The 18,110-nt window shown below is 39.4% G+C and overlaps 1 protein-coding gene across 1 annotated transcript in view; it reads right to left on the bottom strand.

Annotated features, from left to right (window-relative positions):
• The window catches only part of TBC1D15 (TBC1 domain family member 15), a 31,866-nt gene extending 16,158 nt beyond the window's left edge, over positions 1-15,708 (bottom strand). The window contains exons 1-6 of the mRNA XM_085045056.1: positions 15,592-15,708; positions 7,246-7,344; positions 6,927-7,001; positions 6,070-6,205; positions 4,085-4,295; positions 517-616 (exon numbers count right to left, since the gene is read on the bottom strand). Of these exons, the coding sequence (XP_084901182.1) occupies positions 517-616; positions 4,085-4,295; positions 6,070-6,205; positions 6,927-7,001; positions 7,246-7,344; positions 15,592-15,615 (645 nt within the window). The 5' untranslated portion in view covers positions 15,616-15,708. The remainder of the gene's footprint in view (positions 1-516; positions 617-4,084; positions 4,296-6,069; positions 6,206-6,926; positions 7,002-7,245; positions 7,345-15,591) is intronic.
• Positions 15,709-18,110: the final 2,402 nt, after the last annotated feature.

Here is an 18,110-nt window from a genome sequence, read left to right as displayed (position 1 = left end):
AAAAAAGCTCATCTTTTTAGACAATGTTGTCCTCTTTGCTGATGTATTTCCATCATCCCTCCAAAAGTCTCAGCAAATACCAATGAAAAGAATATTTAGTCAAGGAAAACTTAGAAAATTATAATTAATATGTTTTGGTAACTCCTAAAATTTTTCTTTTTCCTTCTTTTTAAGACTTTCTGTATCCAAATGTATAGAATCACAGAGAACATGAACTTGAATAGGTTTGAAATAATACCACTGGGAAGTTAAGAAACCATACATCATAGAAATCATACATCACAGAATACAGCTTACAATTAAGTGTACTTTTTATGGTAAGCATTTGTTTTAGGATACAGTCAATGCTTCTACAATGGCATTATTCTTGGCAATAATTAACAACAACGTCATAAATGGCATTATTGCTTCTACAATGGCATTAAATCATTATTCAGCAAATATTCCTATTACATGACAGAGTGGATTTTTTTAAATACATGTCTTCAGAATAAAAACTTCTGATATAATACATACTTGTAATAAGCCATATGATGGTTCATCAAAGAGATTTTCAAAAGACTGAGACAGTGACTTCTGAGTCTTCACAAGAAGAACCCGTTCATCATGTGGAGACCTGCAATAAAATTAAAAAAGAGTGTCTGGGTGCTACCAGTTTTTTATTCTATGAAGTTTTCAAAACATTCACTGGCTTTTTAAAGTCACATTTCAGGCTTCATAGGAAAAAAAAAAAAAAATTTGATGCAAGATCATTCTTGGTTCTTGGCACAAGCTAACAAACTAATGCTACACAAAACAGGACTTCCATTTTCCAAAAGATCTGTAACTTCTATGTTAATTTTTAATTGTACTCTTTCATTCCTTGAAAAATGAAACTTCAGAAATTTTTTTTGAGAAATTATTCTGGAAGATAATGTAATTTACAGGCAGATGAAAACAGTACCAACAAAGGTAGTGGAACCTCCTAAGAGTGGCTGCTCTTAGTAATTAATCTGTTCTTTAAATCTCACACCTACTTCCCCTGCAACATCACATTTTGTCCCCTTCTTCAGCACAGGCACCCCATTACTTCCTTCAGCAGCTGCTGAATCACCAATTTACTGCTCAGTAGGTGACAGAAGACATAACAGTTCAGAAAGTGGGCTGACATTCAAGCCGTGGAGTTTGTATCTAGGCAGGAGAAAGCCAAGCACTTTGCCATCTGACCTAATCCATTGCACACATTTATATTTATAACACACCTCTCTACTGTTCCCTCACAAAGTTTAAATCCACTGTTTTTTAAATCCACTTTCTAGTCTTTGAAAGAAAAAATTACTTCTCTTTTTATTAGCACCTGCATCATCTACCATGTTATTAAAGTCAAAGATAAGAACTTTAATAAGCCTTATCTCTTTCCCATTCCAACAGGACAGGACACTGTTAACACTGACGGATATGAAATGCAACAAGAGATCTTATTTTGAGACAGCCAGACATCACAGTCATAGTTCTGAGGCAGCAACAGTTAATGAAGCTCAACTGGCTTTTTCTAAAAAGCAGGACAAGGGCAAAGGCTGAGTCATGTATTAAGTTTTCCTTAACTGAAAGAGTGAAAACTTTGTACTTTTAATTAAACACATTTTCTGGACAGTCAGGTGGGCATCAACATCCACTATAGGTATTGTCCAAAAATTTGTGTGCTAGACAATTTCTTAAACTTACTCATAGTCCTGCCACTTAGAAAGTGTCACCTGTGCACACAGTATTTTCTCAATATTAGCCTGGTCCGACCAAACTAGGAGGTCCATAATCCTCAGGGCAAAAAATTACAACTATTTTGTGCGAATTTAGCTGCTTCACACTGATTTCAGCAATGATGTGATATTTTATAAAAGATGGTATTAGAGAAGGGCAAAATCTTTTGAGGTAATAGGAACATAAGAAAATACCTGTGACATAAAGATAATTTAGAGATAAGCTAAAATTTCTGCCTTAATATCAATATCCCATGTATTCTAAAACAGAAGTTGGGATAACAAGTAATTACACTGCCAAGTATTTGCTTGTGGCATCCAAGCAGCTGAGTAAACATATTTTTCCTGAATGAGGTTGTGAGATTACATACATTATGTACTAAAGAATGAATAACCACTAGGAAACAAGAGAAACAGATTGACTCTGTCATTTCCATAATTTGGATGGCCATTTTGTTATTTTCTCTTTCCTTAGAAAAAATAATCATCATAATTCATGACTAGATGACAGAAGAGAATTTGGTGGCAGAAGCAGACCTTAACTGAATAAGAAAACTAAAGCTGGAAGTTTCTGCTCAGGTCAATGCCTAAAGTCATCCAAATTTAATTTCCATAGATGCCACTGCTTTTTGCTTTAAAGTTGCTGAAGTATCTGTCCTTGCATTCATTTATGCTTACAACTGTTCAAGATGACAATACCAAGCAGCACAGCATGTCCTGCAAGCCTGAACATCACCTCAAGTTTTGCTGTCTTATCCTAGCAATTATTCAGAAAATTTGAAATATGCTGCTGCACAGGCAACAGATCACACAGATCTGGTATAAAGCTTCCTGTGACTCACCATATAACACAGGTGTGTTTTCAGTGTTTGCTGTATCAGTTGTCCCCAAAACGTACTCCAGCCTACCAGCTAAAACAGAGCTGTAAACAGAGCAGTATGCTCAAAGGGAGGGAGGGGGACAGCAGGACAACGTTTCCCTATACCTGCAGAAGTTGTGAAATTATGAAACTAAATGAAAGCATGTTTAAGGAAGGACTCTGTGGGAATCTAGAGAAAAAACTCCTCAGGACTTAAGATGAAGTTGCCATTCAGGATTTTCTAATCTACAGTTGTACTGAGAATATTCCTATTTACAAGTTCATCTTGTCCCCTTAATAGCCTCTCCTTTGGTCTTCCTGACTTTTCCCCTTAAAAAGCTGACATACAATGCTACAGCCATTGCCATTCCACCAACTGGCCACACTGACCATACTCCCTTCTCGAAGCAGCTGAAAACTTCTGATTATCACAAACCCTAATACCATGTCTTGAAACTGTCAAAGCCTTCCACAAATCAGTTCAACAAATATACACCACTCATGTCCTACTGGCTTGTTCTCCAGCCAAGTGTTCCTCAGTATTACTCAGCATCAGCCTGCCCTACTTGTTGGGAGAAGAGCTCTCTGTAAGGATTCCCACAGCCATTTCACTATCCACCTTCAAATCTGCCATCAGACTATTCTGTTGCAAGTGACAACAGCAAAAGGCTTTTGAAAATAGAACATATTACACTGATATTACACCTGCTATAGGTATACATGCCACATCTCATTTATTTCTTCATATTCTATCTAACCTTATTAACCTGTTGCCTTCCTAAATTATATTTATGCCTACATGATGAGAGCAGAAAATTGTATTTTATTCTGCACTTATGCTATGCTGATCAAAAAGGATTTATCCTTGTAAAAAACTTGGAGGTAACATAATATAAATTCACAACAACCCCAAAGTATTTAACACCACAATAGGCTCTTAAATATATTTGCACTCAGAAAGTTGTTTTGTGCAGTAAAGATCAAGTGTGAAACACTAACCACACAAGAAATTACAGGGGAACAGAATCGTGGGAGAAAACATTTATATACCAATTGATTTAGTTGACAGTACTGTAAGTTACCTTGCACACTCATGTAAATATTCATAGATATTTCACCCAAAGGAGCCAATCTCAAATTTTAACACAAATTATCCCATTTTGTAGAAGTGGTTCATGAAGGGTTTAACTTTTACACTGAATGACCATAAGAAGCTTCTGCACCCGCTAGAGGGAGCAACCCAGGCAGTCAGAGCTAATAACACTTTAGATTCTAAAATACTTCATAAACCAATCCAGTAATTTTAAAACTTCAGCTTACATTCCAAATGCATATGTGAAATCAGTTTCAGTCACCTTGAAAACTGATTCTACTAACAGAAAAACAAAGAGAAAAACAATCAGGAAGTATTAATCTGAAATTCATTACATGATTTAAGTAAACCAATAATCTCTATTTTACAGAACTAAGAGAGTTGGCTGATACTTACTCATTCAGCACAACGTGCTTTTCAAGGCATTTAATCAATAGTTTGCTATCTCCACGATGAAAGTGAAGGGCTGGAAGCTTCACATCATCCTTCAGACAGAACACCAAATAAGACCATCCCATGCCTTCTTTGTTTTGTTTGATTGATTTCAGATCTGTCAAACTGAACAGGAATGACCACTTGCTTTCTCCGTTTGCATGAGTCGTAGCATCTTAAAAACAAAATTACCACATGATTTCACTTTAACTTTCAGTGTCAGCAATCATAAATGCATTGTATCTGTCATTGTTCCTAAAGAACAAAGTCAAACACCAGCATTGGTTCTAATAATAAAATGCACACTGTAACTGCTGTTTCCAGATTTCTCTTTGAGCCTCACTGTCTATTGACTTGTAAAACAACAAACAACTCCATCAGACTGCTCCCCTAAAGCTGTACCTGCAGTTGATAGGAAAAGGTTTTTCACCCAGACAGTGGCTGGGCACTGGAACAGGCTCCCCAGGGAAGTGGTCATGGCATTAAGCTTAACAAGAGCTCAAAAAGCATTTGGACAACACTCGCAGGCACATGGTGTGATTCTTGGGGCTGTCTTGTGCAGGGCTGGGAGTTGGACTTCAATGATCCCTGTGGGTCACTTGCAACTCAGGATATTCTATGATCCCACAACAGAAGTGACCAAGCAGTTAAATGTACAGCTGCTGTATCAAGCAGCAGCAAGCTAAATCCAACCTGCATCTCCACCAGGTAGTGCTACTTACTCTAACTAAAGAGTAATGCACTGATATGCACTACAATCCTGTAACCTACATATTGCCCACAGCCATGTGTTGTGTAAGGCTCCTACCAAAGCAAGGGCAAAGGAATTGGAAATCTGCCCCTCACCCTTTCCTCCCACACTGTGCAAGCTTGTATACATTCTGTGCAAGACTGTATATATTCAAGGAGAAGGGATTAAAGTTCACTTTACCAGAGGACACAAAATTGCCAGCATACCTAGAAGGAATCTGGGACACCCCCTGGCCTGCTCCCATCAAATTACAGCAATTGAAAATAACCAAGAAGTGGCAAAGAACATAATCCAAGTCAGTAGGGCTCAGTGACACTCACTGTGGATATAGACATGCTCTGATGACTGGAGATGAAAAATCAATACAAACTAGTGATGTGGTAAACTACCTTTACCCAACAAAGATGCTGTGTGTATGCATGTATGTGTATAGAAAGCAAGAACTGTGCTTTACCCAAAAACATTCTTAATCTGACATCCAAACCCTGCACTCATACATGACAGAGATGACATTTAAAACCAATATAAAGATGATAAAACAAGAACAATAGTCCCCAGTTATAGCCTGTGAAATAATACATGGAAAACAAATATTATAATAAAACCACTATGGGAGAATCAGACAAAAGAGATTACTTGAGAATCACTGTTCTTTCTCCACAACTCGTTTTTCAAGATCTCTACTGAGACTCTATAACAAAAATGGTGTAGCTATAGAATTATTTTGCCCAAGCAAAAAAGACCATATAAAAGACCCATGTACCTCATAATTGTACATTCCATCTCCCCCTGCTGCTGCAGTATGGAAAGGCGTTTGAGTAGTAAACCACTTGTTTTTCCATTTTCATTTCTAACATGACACCTAGTTTAAATTCCATTTTTTTTCAAAGAATGCAAGCCCAATGCAGATAAAACTGCTACTACATGTAATGATGAATCAAAAAGTTAGATTTAGTGTTCATTTTCAATACAATTTAAAGAAAAAAATAGAGGCAGGTGACGGTTATTCCATTTGTGAATTTTTTTTCCACACCCAGAGATTCAGCTCTTAGAACAAGTGAATCCCAGCTTTTCAAGTCCTAATAAAATCCATTTTACTGTACCTAGAAAACAATTCTTCAGTTACAAGTTACCATCATGGAAGAAAACCAAAACACCCTACAAACAAAAAAGCCCTCCATACTTATTTTTTAAGTACCTCCATTTGAATGAGGTTTCTTCTTAAAAGAGACTGTGGTGACCATGTCCCATTCTGCTTCATAACTACTTGGACGGTCTGCTCGGGAACATTTTTCTTTAGGAGTTTGAGTCCATTCCACAACAGAACTGGAATCCTGAGAAAAACAACCAAAGCAACTATCAAAAAACACAAGGCATAAAAATTGACCTAGTTTCTCAGATTCAACATGAAGAATCAGCATCTTTATTTTGTAGAGTAAAAGAAAATGTACTGAAATCCTCAGAAACATGATACAGTTCAACACAGGAAATTTGGACTTATGACTAAGACTGTATGGATTTACGTAATAAATTCCAACATACTAAATTATCCTTGCCTCTCTTGAAAACTCTGTGAACATAACAAACTTTTCATTTAAGTGTAAAACTTCCATCTTTTTTATTTAGTCACATCCTCTTAATACTGCTTAAACACCACATATCACTGCATCTCGGAACCCCCAAGGATTTCTATTTTTATTTTGCATTGGAACAGCACCTCTCACTTTTGTGTCTAACTATGAAGAATGAATCACCAAACTACAACACAGCAGATGCCAAGGGACTGGTGACTGTGGTACACTTACACTTGTTTGGTCTTTACTAATCATAGTTAATCCCCTACTATTTTGTGAACCAAGAAAAAACTAAGTACAGTCAACCTACACATGTCTCCTAATAACCTGAACAGGACTGCAGTCTGCAAATAAGATTCCTACATGTAGCTATTAATACCAATGATAAGTAAGTTTTGCTTCCAGTTATAAGATCACCCACGCATTAGTTAACACAAAATCTCTGGAGAAACGGAATGAAGAACACTGATAACTAACAAACCTTTCCAGCACAGAGGATATTAGAAGTATCCAAAGTCTCATCCAGTGGTCTCCAGTCTACTACTACTTCATTTTCCTACAATACAAACGATGACAAAAAATTCAACATTACGCAACAAAATACCTATTGCTATATATAGTCATGGTGTGATTACAGTACAACTTACGTATACATATCAATTATGTGGACAATGTCAAACACAATGTAGTATTTGTTCATTTACAAAATTCTATACTTAAAAAGGTATTTATGATTTGCCAAACTTAATATATGCTTTGCTGACAAATATACAAAGTCTGTAACTGTACTATGCAAATACCTTTTCTATGACACGCAGTATTCCTGCAATTAAGCTGTCCTGGTCATCGTTTTTTCCACAGGAGGAGTGAATGAAAACTCCTTCTTGCTCATATACGACCTATAACAAAATGAGTAATGAAATTAGAAAACCCAAGGTTTTAAAATCATTAAAATAGTTTATTTTCCTATGGTACTAATTATCACTTTGACTCGCCTACAGAAGTTGAAATGAACACCTCTATCTTGTTAGGGGTTTTGTTACAAAGAGACCAAGACCCAAGTCTTTCACTTACTAAAGTCAAGAAACAATGGAAAATGGAACTTGTCAAACTTACCCTCTAAGCAACATACTGACTCCTACTACTTTGTCAGAACACCACAAGAAAACACTTTCAATACCTAGTACTTTTTAACAGGCACAGGTTCAATGGAAGTACTACACAGCTTTTAAAACATTAAAAGGCTTTCTCATACAGTCTAGCTTTTTGCCACCTGCCATTAAGCATGGAATTCTAAAATGTAATTGTAATTGAATTAATAAATAATAAAATTGAATTATAATTTCAACAGAATTGAAATTATAAAATTAAATTAAAAATGGACCAAATAGTGTAAAAATATGAACTCCAGAGAAATAAAAAAATTGAACCCTGAATTAAAAGCTTAACCCTATATTCAGGGCCAGTGGCAAAGATTCCATCTAAAAGGAAGAGTATATAACAGTTGGATAAGAAAGCCTTGTAGGAGTGCACACAGTCCACATAACTTTTCCATTTAAGCATTTGCCAAACTCTTCACAGTATTCTGATCATGCTCATAAAAAAAAAGAAAAGAAAATCAGAGAACTCTTGGCTGTCAGAATTCAGCAGGCATTTCAAAGCTACATACACATACTCTTAAAAGCTCTATAAATATTGTAAATGGGTTCTATTTTACACAGCTCTAAGAGTAAAAAGTCCCTTAGATTTTGTGGAAGTTAAATAAATCAAATAGTAACAGTAATTTTTTCAGAACCATTTTCATTTTCACACCAAGATGTGAACACTGCTTTAAGAAACACATATTTTTAAAGGCAAAGCCTAGCAATCCTTAACTATTCAGAGACAGATATTGTATCTCTTTCGTTCTAAAATATCACTAACTCTTATTCTCATTTGTCAGCTTTTTAAAATCATTACATTTGCAGTCAGACCAGTAAACTAAAAGGTTAGGTGTGTAAGCCCAACTAGCCAGATGAGAAAACATGGCTTAAAAAGAGCAATAAAATCCACTTAATGCGTCCTTTCTGTTCTAGTTTTACAACAATTTCTCTTCCTTTTACATAAGCAAGAAATTTCAGAAGTATCCTGTTAAACCACAGAAATATCACTCAAAAGAAATCTCTAAAGGTCACTTACTATATCTCCCTCTTGAAGGATTATTATCATAATTACATTTCAAATATTGGAAGTCTTCTTTCCTGTTCTCTATTACACCTGTTTTCTCTTTCCTATCCAAAAAGATCCTCCCTCTATTTCTACCATCTGTTTTCAAATTCAGTCTCTGTTCAAACAAGGCAACCTTGAAATTTATTTTAATTTTACCTTCTAGCTATGTGGACCTGATCTATCCCAAAAATTAGTCAGCAATACGAACCAGTTATCAACCACTGGAACAACTACTCCAGAAAAATAAAAAATCTACTTGAATCAGAGTCATACTGGTAAAATGCACTTCTGCCAATAATCTCAGTAAGTATCACAAAATATACCTTCTCAGTCTAGAAGGTATGCAATCTAATTACTGTTTTTATTATTTTCTGTCTATTAATCTCTCAGAAGTACAAATGTTTCCATCCATTGGAAAAGAAAAGTGTTCCAAATGCCACAGTTTGTCATGAAACTGAAAAATCCTACATTGCTCTTCATAACAGCTTCAGCTCCCTGCATGGTGCTCCACCAAAACAGGTGATAAAATCAAAGAACATGCTCAGAATGTTCATGCTCAGAACTTCAGAGGTATTTGTAAAACACCATATTTGTCACATAGCACCTTATTCCCCTCATACTGTTACTCAAGAGAAAATGTTCTCCAAGTTTGAAAGGCCGGAAGGCCAAGCTGCTGGGATTTTTCTTTTCCAGTAACAAGTGCAACCTATTTATTTTTCTAACTGTTAACTGGAGTCTAGCAGACACAATAATGTAAGTAATTTGAAGAAAGAGATAACATTGATCATACAAAAGAATATGCAGATGTTTTTCACAGTTAATCCCACCGCAAAACATTTTGGAAGTTACCATCTTGAATTCTTGAAAATACTGAGCCGCTCTGTTCAGCAGTACGTTGTAAGGTAACTCCATAACTGCATTTGAACAAACTGAGTTTGAAAATGTAATTCTATAGTGGTAGCACCTGAAAATTATAGTGGTAGCACCAGCCACATTGGGCGGCTATATTTCACACAGCATTCTTAGTAAGCCGAAAATTCAAAAATGCTATTAAGTATTCTTACACTAAAATGTAGCTTGTTACAGATTTTTGTTTTCCAGTTATTGCAACACTGGCAAGCTATCCAAAGTCAATTTAAAGATGAAAAGTAACTTGTACAATTAAAGTACCAAAGTGAAAGACAGTATACCACTAGATAGGTTTGAATAAAACCCCATCCATCAGAAGACAACTACTACTACATTGTGTAGCTCAATCTCACACATCTTTATGCTTTTTGTATTTCAAGACAGGAAAACACACTACTGGCTCACCTTGGGTTTGTACTATTCATTATTTTACATATTCATCATGGGCTCTTCTACAAAGGTGAGGAGTAGGAAGAGTCAAGCTCAACCTTTCATTTTCTTTTCATATGATTAGAGCCATCACTATTCCCTTAAGTCTACACAAAATCAATAAGCCCACCATGAAAAAAAGACAAGTTACTGTAAGTGCACACCACAGGTGACCAGGTAAGTTGACATGATTTTAATAAAAACCCAAAAGTATCCCTCATCCCAGTACTACAGCCCTTCCGCCCGTCCAGCTAATAAGAACTCTGTGCTCTACACAGTCTATCCACTGGTTCCTGAAACAGAACCTCAGGGAAGAAAAGCTGCACGTGTTGCTCAGATGCTTGAAGCCAGAACAGCTGTCCAGCAATGACAAGGCCTCACTACAGATTTAAAAAGTGATTTTTCTGTTTTCTTCTATACCTGTTTGCAAACATCTACTGAACTCTCCACAGAGATGCATATTTCAAAGGTTTAAATGTTATTACCTACATGAAAGCCAGACTCTGCTGGTTCCACAACAAAAACACAAATGAAAAAAGAAGAGTGTTTATCAAAAGCACACACCAATACAATCAAAGCAAATGAAGATGTAGTGTGACAGGAGCTGAACAACTTTGAAAATTATTTGATTTCAAATAAATTTTAATTATATCTTGTGGCTGTACATTGGAATTACTGAAAGATTTTCAGACATTTTACTAGCTTAAAGCTAGCTCTGTGCAGAACAGATTTAACCACCCATGGTATTCTTAAGTTCAAATCATAAGCATTACTTAAGGCAACTTAAGACTGTAAAAGCATTCAGCTGGCAACTTTTTTCTCTGAAAAAATGATGGAGACAGTAGGAAAAAAGTTTGTATTATTTAAGTATTACTTTTAATAATCCTAAAGTTTCAAGTTTGAAATAAGATATACCCAAGAAGCTTATGTTCATAAGTCTTTCCTGCTTGTCAAGAAGTCCATGCTGGCAGCTTGCATTCACAATTCACACCATATTTATTTTTCCAGTTCTACTGAATGAAATCTAGACCCATTGCCTGTCTGTTTCAGAGCCCCACCAAAAGCTAAAACTCAATATAAGTTTCCAAGCGCTGCTGAGCCACCTTGACCTGTTTCTTTTTTTTCCATAGGTGCTACAGAGGTCAAAGGCAAATTCACAATTCAATCTGATCAGTCTTTGAAAGCACCGTGCCACACAGAGACAACACCTGCTCTAACTCATATACTGACCAAAGGTCTGTAAAAACAGGGAACCACAGCAGAAAATTCAGGAAAGCTGCACAAAGAAATAATTGTCTACCCACCTACTACGAAAAAACAGACAGAAGCAGCAGGATGTAGGCTCAGTTTACATGTCATGGCATATACTAGTTAAGGTTCTGGAAAACTGTTCAAGTATTTATAGTCTGTGTCCAGCAAAAAAAATAGCTTTCTTAAGTCCCACCCTTGCCTCAGTAACATTTTCTGAGAAATAAATTGTATCACTGTTAACACCATAAGCACACAGCATGGACAATGCATATCTCCATATTTCTACTGCACTGCTTACAGTGAGCAGCCAACAGGCACTGTTTGTAGCTTTTTATTGCCAAAGACATACATGAGCAGAAGGCCTTTGGCATGCCACACCAACAATTACAATATAAGCCAGAACACAAGCAAAGCCTTGTGATTTAATGTTTGCCATTTGATAGCAATTTACAGCCCTGTGCTACCAGCTAGTGAAAGATGACAGCATTGCACCCTAAGACAATGAAGTATAGATAACAAATAAAAGGAGAGCTAAGATCTGGGGCTACCACAGAACAGGATGGTTCTGCCATCCTCACCCATGTATTTTCCACCCTGCCTGTGCTGAGCACCTAAGTATCAGCTGTCACCATGTGCATTGACTATTCGTATCTTGTGACTCCTGTTCCTAGGTGTGTCATAAACCAACAACCAAACACAGGACACTTGAGAGAAAGGAGGAGCACTGCAGCTCTCCCAGCTAGTTTGTCCCATGTTTCAGATACTTCATACTCTCACCCTGTGTTCTTGGAGAGTGTGTTCCACTCACTCCCCTTCTCTGCCAGAGAGTACAGCTCAAGGCCAGCATTGCTCTGCCAAGATGCCATCCAGTTTCTCATTACAGACACAGCTTGAAGCACTTACATCATGAATCAGCCACTGCTCTGGAGTCAGTAAATAACTGTGGAACTGTGTAAATACTGACATCAACAACTTTCAATAGCAGTTACTTCATTTTTGCCTTATATTAGAGAATCAGGTAAAGGACATCACCAAGGATTCACCAGGTGAAGCAGCAAGCAGTCTGTTCATAAGAAAGTAACTGACCAAAAAAGTCTGAATGCTCTGCAGACTTCAAACTAAGGAAAAATTAGTCTGTCCACAAACATTAACAACAGATATAGCAGCTGTGCAGCACCTTATTTTCAGATTCTGATGGAAAGGAAACAGAACAAAAGACGCACTACTGTAAGGAAACAGTTACAGGCAAGTGAAAAATAACTTTTCTGACAGCCCATGTGTCAACTGGTAATTTGAGAAAGATCTAACAGCCCATGTGCTCAAGATACTCCGAACTCCAAGAACATTAAAAAAAAAAAATCGTTACTGTCTTTAGACCAGCTTCAATAATCATCTATATACTGACAGACTAAAATTGAAGTTTGTACTTCTCCCCATACACAACTTTTTAGCTCATTTTCTAACATGGTTTTCTGTTATAAGGGTAAGTTCAGATCCAGTTCTCTGAAATACAGTAAACAAACTGCTATTTGCTAAGCAACAAAAAGAGAGAAAATACACTTGTTTTCATTAAGTATAATATATGTATAATATATAGTTATACCTGTTTGCATAAAGTCAAAAGCTCTGAAAACGGAAGACCTTATTACCAATGTTACTTGCAGGGAAAAGCATCTCTAAGAAAGGGCAAAAAACTGAAGCTCACATTGTTCTAGGGCAGATGGTCATTAATAAAGAATGAGTCACGACTCCAGAACTCAACTGCAATAACTTTTCCTGAACAGAGTTAACCATCCAGACACAGAAAAACACTGATAAGAACCTCCTGAGATACGAAACAAGAAAAAAAAAAAAACAGGACAGAAGTCCAAGTAAAGTAATACATGAGGTCACCAAATTTATAATTCATATCCCATTAACATATGGAGCATGAAATAGCTGAATTCTGAATCTACTGATATTAATGATGCCTGGGAAATTAAAAAAAAATAAAAAAACACCTACAAAAAGCCAAAAAAACAACAAAAAAACCCCCTGCAATAGAGAAAAGTAAGACAAACAGTAAAAATGTAATACAAACCACAACCTTATATGGTTTGCTAAAACAAGATTTTGTGAGAGCTGAAACAATGCAAGTTGTCCCAGCTGCTCAATGTACTGCCACGTGCATTACACTTTGTGTAATATTTTGCAGAACAGAGCACATACATTAAAATACTTTACCTTCATGTGGTAAGATCTGCCACATGAGACTAAAGCACCCCACACACTAATGCCTACTACTCTTCCAGAAAGCTACCACCTGAAACACCTCATTACAACACTGCACAGCCAGAAGGAAAGCCGTAGTTAACTTAGGACATCCACAGCTGTAAAGACACTGAAGTGCAAAACGCCTGAAGTAAGAATGCTGGGTCTGTACCAACCTACACTGCATATATTCCAGCTGGGGTGAAGTTTCATTAGTTTGTGAGCCCTTCCAAAACCCTGCTGCCACTCAAAGCAACAATTTGTGGTCCAATGTGCTCCCGATAGAAAACTAACCCAGACAAAATTAAGCACAGTTGTATGTATTGTTTTATCTTGCTAGATCTAATCACTGACAGAAAAAATGAGTACAGTATCCAAGACAGAAACAGTGTAACACATGGGTGGGGAAATATGGAGAAGGATGGAACTGCTCCTGAGAGCAGTGAAACTTCAAACCAGCCCAGCCACTTCACAAAGTTTGAGAGAACAAAACTGTCATTTTGTTCTCTGTATGATGAGAGACATGGCAAAGAATGTTACTGAATTAGAAGTTGTATTAACAAGTTGCATTAATATTTTGGACATGGCATAACTGAAACGGTTTTGCAATGTCTTAGAAATTTAATCTCAGGCAAACAGGCTTCTTTAAAAGGAACAATGAATACATAGCAAATTTGCAAACAACTAATCCACAATCATTTTAGTATCTCATATAATCCATCATAATGCAGATGCTTTCATGACAAACATCCTGAAGAAGATCCTGATAGAAACCTAAGTGGAAAAGAAAAAACAACCTGAAGAATTAAAATAGTAAATATTAAAATATTTATCTAAAAATTCAAATATTCTCCTTCATCCAATAAACTTCTAGATTAATATTAAATTGGACAAAACCGGAAGAGGAACTTCTCTGTATACATAAAAACTGGATGTGCATAGCTAGAAACAGCTGGAACGGCAGTATGGCTATCTAGATACTTACACACCTAACAGCAGTAAAGCACATAAAAATAAAATTGTAAAAACTCGAGCTGCACAAATTGCCTGCTTCAACAATTAGAGTTGATACAGATATGGTAAGGCGGCACAAAGCAAGATCGCTATGGAATTTTTGTGCTATAGCTAAGTGCACTCCTCAGCACCGTGGGAGAAGCACAGAAGTGGTGTGTTCTCTCATGCCGACATCAGCACGAGCTGTAACAATCACCTCCTGCCCTATGCTGGGAAAGTGAAACCGCAGACTACCACACACCGTCGGACACGACACCGAGATTTTAAATCCTAAATAAAGGATCCACGTGCTCGAGAACATCGCACTGCAAAGCAACGCTTTCAGAACACAGTCATGAAATAAAATTATTTCTACAATAATACAACACAGACACAGCTTGTATCTGTTGGCGGGGGCGGAGGGAAGCAGTGGGTGTTGCCTGTACCTCCGCCTCCTGCGATCTCAGACCCTGTCAAGCGATACTGTTTCGTTCCGGAACTCTCGGCAAGGATCCTCGGCATATAAACATTTTTAAATTACAAATTATCGCACCGACGAGGTTTTGTAGCCACGCCGGGGGCAGGTTTCCGCACACTGCCAGCGCGCAGGCCGGGGTGAAGGCCACTGCCGCCCGTGAGCACCTCTCGGACACGCGGCCACGTAGACGGGACAAGCTCGTTCCTCCCCGCCAGGCCGGGAGCCAGCGCGGCCGCGGGGCTGCCGCAGGGCGGAGAGCGGCCTCCCGCCGCCCCGGGCCGGACCGAGCTGCCGCGGGGCGCTGCCCGGGCGGCAGGTGCGGGAAAGGCCCGAGTCCCGCCCGCCCGCCGCGGCCCCCTCCGGCGCAGAGGGCCCTCGGCCGCCAGCGCCAGGCCGACCGGAGGCCGGGACGGCCCGAGCCCGGAGGGACGGCCCGGGCAGCGACCCCCGCACGGCAGGGGAAAAGGCGCCCGCCCGGCCGCACGGCGGCTCAACCCCCTCCTCCCCGCGACTCCCGCCAGCCGGGGAGACCCAGCGCCGGACACGGCGCGTCCCGCGGCGGGAGAGGCGGAGAGGAAGGAGAGGAAGGAGAGGCCGGCCCGGCCCCGCCGCCGCCCGCCCCCGTTACCTTGCCGCTCGGCGGCGCCGCCATGTTGCCCACGAGTGTTTATGGTGACGTAGCACTCCTCACGTGCTTCCCCGCCGCGCCACAACACGGGCGTCACGGCGGCGGGCGGCGCATGCGCAGGGCGCGGGGCGGGGAAGGCGCGGAGCGGCCTCGGCGGGGCGGGGAGCGAGCGAGCGAGCGAGGGAGGGAGGGGTGCTGAGGGCTGCGGGGTAGGACGGACTGGGCTGTGCTGTGGGACAGGCTGTGCTGTGGGACAGGCTGTGCTGTGCTGTGGGACAGGCTAGGCGCCGCGCTCCTGCCGCTCGGTTTGAATTCCCGGTAGGCACGCAGCCCTCCGCGAGGTTGGCGGCTGCGCAGCGGCGACCGCTCCGCGATAGCGCGCGGGTACGGCGGCGAGGAGGAAAGAGGGGATTGTTCTTTTTTTTTCTTTTTCTTTTTTTTTTTCTTTTTCCTCCCACCCTTAAAGCTTTTTCGGAGCTCCCTGAGATTGCCAGTATAATTTGAGCAATGTTTTATAGGGGATATAAAACACGCGTCAAGCTCTCTCGAGTTATTTTCTTCCCGCTGTTGTCCAGTCATAGAATCAGTTTGGTTGGAAGGACCTTAAAGGTCACCCAGTTCCACCCCCCGGCATGGGCAGGAGCACCTTGCCCTGGCCGGGCTGCTCAGAGCCCCACCCAGCCTGGCGTGGGACACTGCCGGGGATGGACAGCCAGAGCTGCTGTGCAGCCTGTTCAGTGCTGCACCGCCCGGACACGAGAGAGGCTCTTTCTAGTATCTGTTCTAAACCTACCCTCTGCCCGTTTGAAGCCATTCCCCCTTGCCCTACCATTCCATGCCCTTGTAAAAAGTCTCTCTACAGTCTCTCGCAGGCCCCTTTAGGCCCTGGAAGGTGCTTTGAGATCTCACGGTACCCACAGGCTCTGCTAAGCTGCCCCAATACTCATATACCAGATCTTTATTGTTACCGAAAAATACACTGCTTTCGAGATGATGGTTTTCAACACATTATGCATTCAACACATCATGGGAGAAAGGTGGATCTTAATCACGGTGTCATCCAGGTTAGGAAATACTCAGCTTTCATATGTGTACAGATTTGTAAAGTCTGAAAGAATTCTCCAGCAGATATCAATGGATTTTGATTGGACTTCTTTATCTGGAAAAGTATATAATGTGGAGTATTACTTCTAAAAAATTTGCTTTTACTTAACGTCTGCAACATTTGATGCTGCTGAGAGCCATAAATAAAGACAGTTTTTAAGACACTGGTTATATTCCAACTACAGCATAAAATATTTTGAGCAAATAGTATATCCCCAAATATTGTTTATTTGAAACAGACAAATGAGATGCTTGCAGGGAAGTGATTTGCTACTCTGAAAGAGGAAAGGTAATTTGTTGGAGTTTGGGATGGGTTTTGTTTGGGGTTGGGGGTTTTTATTTCTGTCATAAAGTGGTGTAATTATAATTCCCTTCTGACTTCTCGAATTAAAAACCCATTTGGTTAGATTAACACCCATACTGTACTTACCATGGAAAACCAGATTTGCAATTCTCAAGACAAATACTGATTTGCATCAAAGTTGGGAAAGTCTGTTCTGACTCTCTGCATATAAACATGCATAAAGATGAGAAAATTAAATAACACAGAACACAAATTCCTGTAGTAATATCTGGGTCTGGAAAGCTGTATCAGTGTAGCAAAAATGGACACCATAGCTTTGGTGGTCCTTTTCTTTGAATTTATTAAGAGCACAATTGCGTGTTATGGTGAATACAAGGGAGAAGGCTACACATTAAAAATGCATCACCATAAATTAATTGCTTTGAGGGGTGCAATTGTTTTAGCCATCTTCAACATCCACACAGGTTTCATCTCATTTGGTCTCCCATGTGTTCGTTTTCATCCTTTCCTTTTCCTATCCTTTTCCGTTGTTTGTTTCTCCTTGCAATATAATAATGCATTTGTTACACACCCGTCAGTACTCCTATTCCCCTCTGCACTTTCTTTTCATCTCTAACCTCTCTGAAATCTGCAATGAACACTGGAGACTTCCTTTGATTAGCTCAATCACATCCTCTCATTCTGGCCCTTCAATGAAACTGTTTTGTCAAGGTTTCTTTCCTAGGAGAAGCTCAAAATTGAGATTCCCATCTCAGCTTTATTAGCCAAATCACAATCTATAATGGACTCCTTGAAGTCTGCTCTCTTTACTAGCATGATTGCCATCTGCTAGTTCTCCCATCTCTTGGACTTTATCATTAGCATATTTGAATCAAAGCCTCTGTTTGTTTGTAGGAAATTGTGTCAATAAATACATATTTATCTCATGACTCATTGCCATATTTCTACTACAGCCATTAATTCTGATCAAGATTAAAATATCTTTTTATCATGTGCAGGCAGCTAACAGACAAGATGGTTTTACTTTCCTCCAGATTCTCCTGGCACTCATTTCTCTTCAATATCAATATCTATCTGTTTCCAAGGCCCACAGCTTGGCTGATGCCTTAGT

This window comes from Lichenostomus cassidix, chromosome 1Aa (genome assembly GCF_008360975.1).
Source record: "Lichenostomus cassidix isolate B80296 chromosome 1Aa, HeHo_3.0, whole genome shotgun sequence".
NCBI classification, from domain to species: Eukaryota; Metazoa; Chordata; class Aves; order Passeriformes; family Meliphagidae; genus Lichenostomus; species Lichenostomus cassidix.
Note: the sequence above shows the minus strand (reverse complement) of the source record. Positions and strands in the feature narration are given on the sequence as shown.